Here is a 2,786-nt window from a genome sequence, read left to right on the forward strand (position 1 = left end):
GCTTATTCCACTGAGCCATCTCCCCAGCCCCAAAAGAGTCGGGGCAGGGGCTCGAACCAGCAACCTTGCGCTATAGAGCCTGGCGCAGAAACCCCTGTGCTAGGTCCCCGCCTTGCTTTGATTTTTCAAATGACATTTTTCAACACAAAAATATATTTTTTCAAACGCAGTATTTTTCACATGTAAACTTTTATGTTTATATATAAAGCCAAATTATATATATATAAAATACCTTATTATTGATTGCAGGTAGCAAGTGTATAGCAGATCTTTGGAGATTATTCATCTATTCTTCATTAAAAATTTAACATAATTTCCCAGTTCACCATGCCAGCTTATGATAGCATTTATTGATAAGCGGGCCTTCTCCTTCTTTGTTTATATAAAACTTACCTCTCCAAAAATCTCCCGTATTAATTTGACCTTTTCTATGTAGTAATTACTGTGTCAGACATTTTCTAATTATTATTTTGCCTCTGTTAGTAAACTGAAGAACTTTTTATGTTTTGTAATATTTTAACATGTTCTTAATAACTTTATTTTCTAGATAACCAAAAGCGTCCACCAAATAACATTATTAGTGAGGAAGACTTATTCTATATTCTAAGTTAGTATTTGCTTCTGTAATGAAGACTGATTGATCGGATGGAAAATGAATAAGATTAATGGCACGTTCATTAGTATTTGTGTCACTTTATTTATAGATTTGAAATATACTCGAAATTAATTTGGGTGGAAAATAATGCAGGGCTAAATCCAGGGTGCAGCGTACACTGTTAGGTGCTGTGTGTATACCGTAACTATAAACCATGCTAAGGGCAATCAAAACTTGTTTGTCTATCTGTTAATTTACAGGTATTTGAAATTGCTGATATAGTTGATCAGATGTCACCGTGGGGCATGCTGCGAATCCCACGCCCATTAATTATGATCAGGGCATTCCGGATTTATTTCCGATTTGAACTGCCAAGGACCAGAATTACAAATATTTTAAAGTAAGCACTGCCATGGTTTAAGTTAATGGGGAAGATTTGTAGCATTTGTTGCTGGTTTTACTCATTCTGTCTACTTTTCTATCCTAGGCGATCAGGAGAACAAATATGGAGTGTTTCAATATTCCTGATTTTCTTTCTGCTTCTTTATGGAATTTTAGGAGTTCAGATGTTCGGAACATTCACTTACCACTGTGTAGTGAATGACACAAAGCCAGGGTAAGTTCACCTTGTAGCTGCATTTTAAGTTAGATGATTAACAATGTTGTGCCTGCAATAATTGTGAGAAAAAGCTTCGGTGTCAAAGTGTTCGATAATAGCACTCATGGAATCTGTGTTCTGTGTTCTCTGATTCCTTAGTATTGTTTTGTCCAATTTTTAAGCCTAGTGTTCATGACAAACCAGACTGAAAAATATAACCCAGTGGAGAACAGATTCAGTGCGTGCGTACTGTACATTTAGCAGCCTTCTCCAGTTTGGCCAAATGGGTAGTTGTGCCTGCAGCCAGGACAAAGTTTTTTATGGTATCATAATGGGTCACATGTTAGAGGGAAAAAAAAAATCTCTAAGTTATGTAATTGTAACTCTGGTCATTCTCCCTAAATAGTTATTTCTGTAGTGTCATTTCAACATAAAACTACCATTTGGAGTATTTTCGGGTTGTAGGGTTGGTGAGTAAGATGCTATCTTTCTCTGTATGTTTATTTATCATGTGTACTTTGATGACCAATTAGACCTTGGTCAGGTGAGACCCCGCCTCTCCTGTTCAGCTGATCATTACTAATGCACAGTGCAGGGGTGGAGCAATGGGGAAAGGGGCTTGTTGGTCCCTGGTCGCATGTGACCAGGGAGTGTCTCTTAGGTGTGACAGGAGACCAGAGTCTTACGTGTCCCATGTAACTCAGAAGTGTGAGAGACCTGTAGTGAAACTAATTTTCACCTTTCATTCAGATCTTTGGGTAGAACTTTATCATTCAATAAGTAACTAATTTATAGACTACAGAAAGAAAAGTAGTCTCAATTTAGATCATAGAAAGTAAATTTACCATTTTTATTAAATTCAAAAGGAGAGTGCAAGCAGCACTCATCTATTTTTGCTGTGTTAATATCCATTTACAGTTGAATTGTGTCTATAAAGGTGAATGAGTTTTAAAGCTATAGAAGCTGTTACTTTGTGTTTTCATCACTGAAGGGTGATTTTCACATTGTGTGTGTACTTGTACACGTGAAAGCGGATAAACCACACAGAAGTGGGTATTCTTGAAGACACACATCAGGGTTGACTTGGATGAGCTCCAAGTGTAAGCTGGTATAAGTGAGTGATTTCATTCCTCTGTGAAATGCTATTATAATACACCACCGTCCTGGAGTCAGAAGAAAGGTCAAATGAGGGAATAAGCAGGGTTAAGAAAGGTGACAGGCATAAAGTGACGACACTCTATATATGCCAGATTTCATTAGTTTGTTTTCATATTATATATATATATCTGCTGAGATTACGATTATCCATTCTAAGAGTATCTCCAAATAAGTAACAATGTAGTAAAACAAAAGATAAAAAAGGGCATGTTTAGAGCTTATAAGAATGGAGAAAAAACATGTATGAATAATAAGTGAAATATTATTTTACTAATAAAATAAGTAAATTGTTTCAAATTTATGATGACCACTGAATTACTAGTTTTTCTCAAAAATATGTTAAAAATTGTGGTTCTAATTTATGCAAATAGAGATGTACATTGTAGGACTTGTAATAATGATCTAATATGTTTATTATTTGACCCCCAAATACAA

At 35.6% G+C, this 2,786-nt stretch overlaps 1 protein-coding gene across 1 annotated transcript in view; it reads left to right on the top strand.

Moving 5' to 3' along the window:
- Nalcn (sodium leak channel, non-selective) overlaps positions 1 to 2,786 on the top strand; it is a 357,549-nt gene that overhangs the window by 20,672 nt on the left and 334,091 nt on the right. The window contains exons 3-4 of the mRNA XM_012514741.1: positions 856 to 995; positions 1,083 to 1,211. Coding sequence (XP_012370195.1) covers positions 856 to 995; positions 1,083 to 1,211 — 269 coding nt within the window. The remainder of the gene's footprint in view (positions 1 to 855; positions 996 to 1,082; positions 1,212 to 2,786) is intronic.

This window comes from Octodon degus, unplaced genomic scaffold (genome assembly GCF_000260255.1).
Source record: "Octodon degus isolate 3935 unplaced genomic scaffold, OctDeg1.0 scaffold00039, whole genome shotgun sequence".
Classification (NCBI taxonomy): domain Eukaryota; kingdom Metazoa; phylum Chordata; class Mammalia; order Rodentia; family Octodontidae; genus Octodon; species Octodon degus.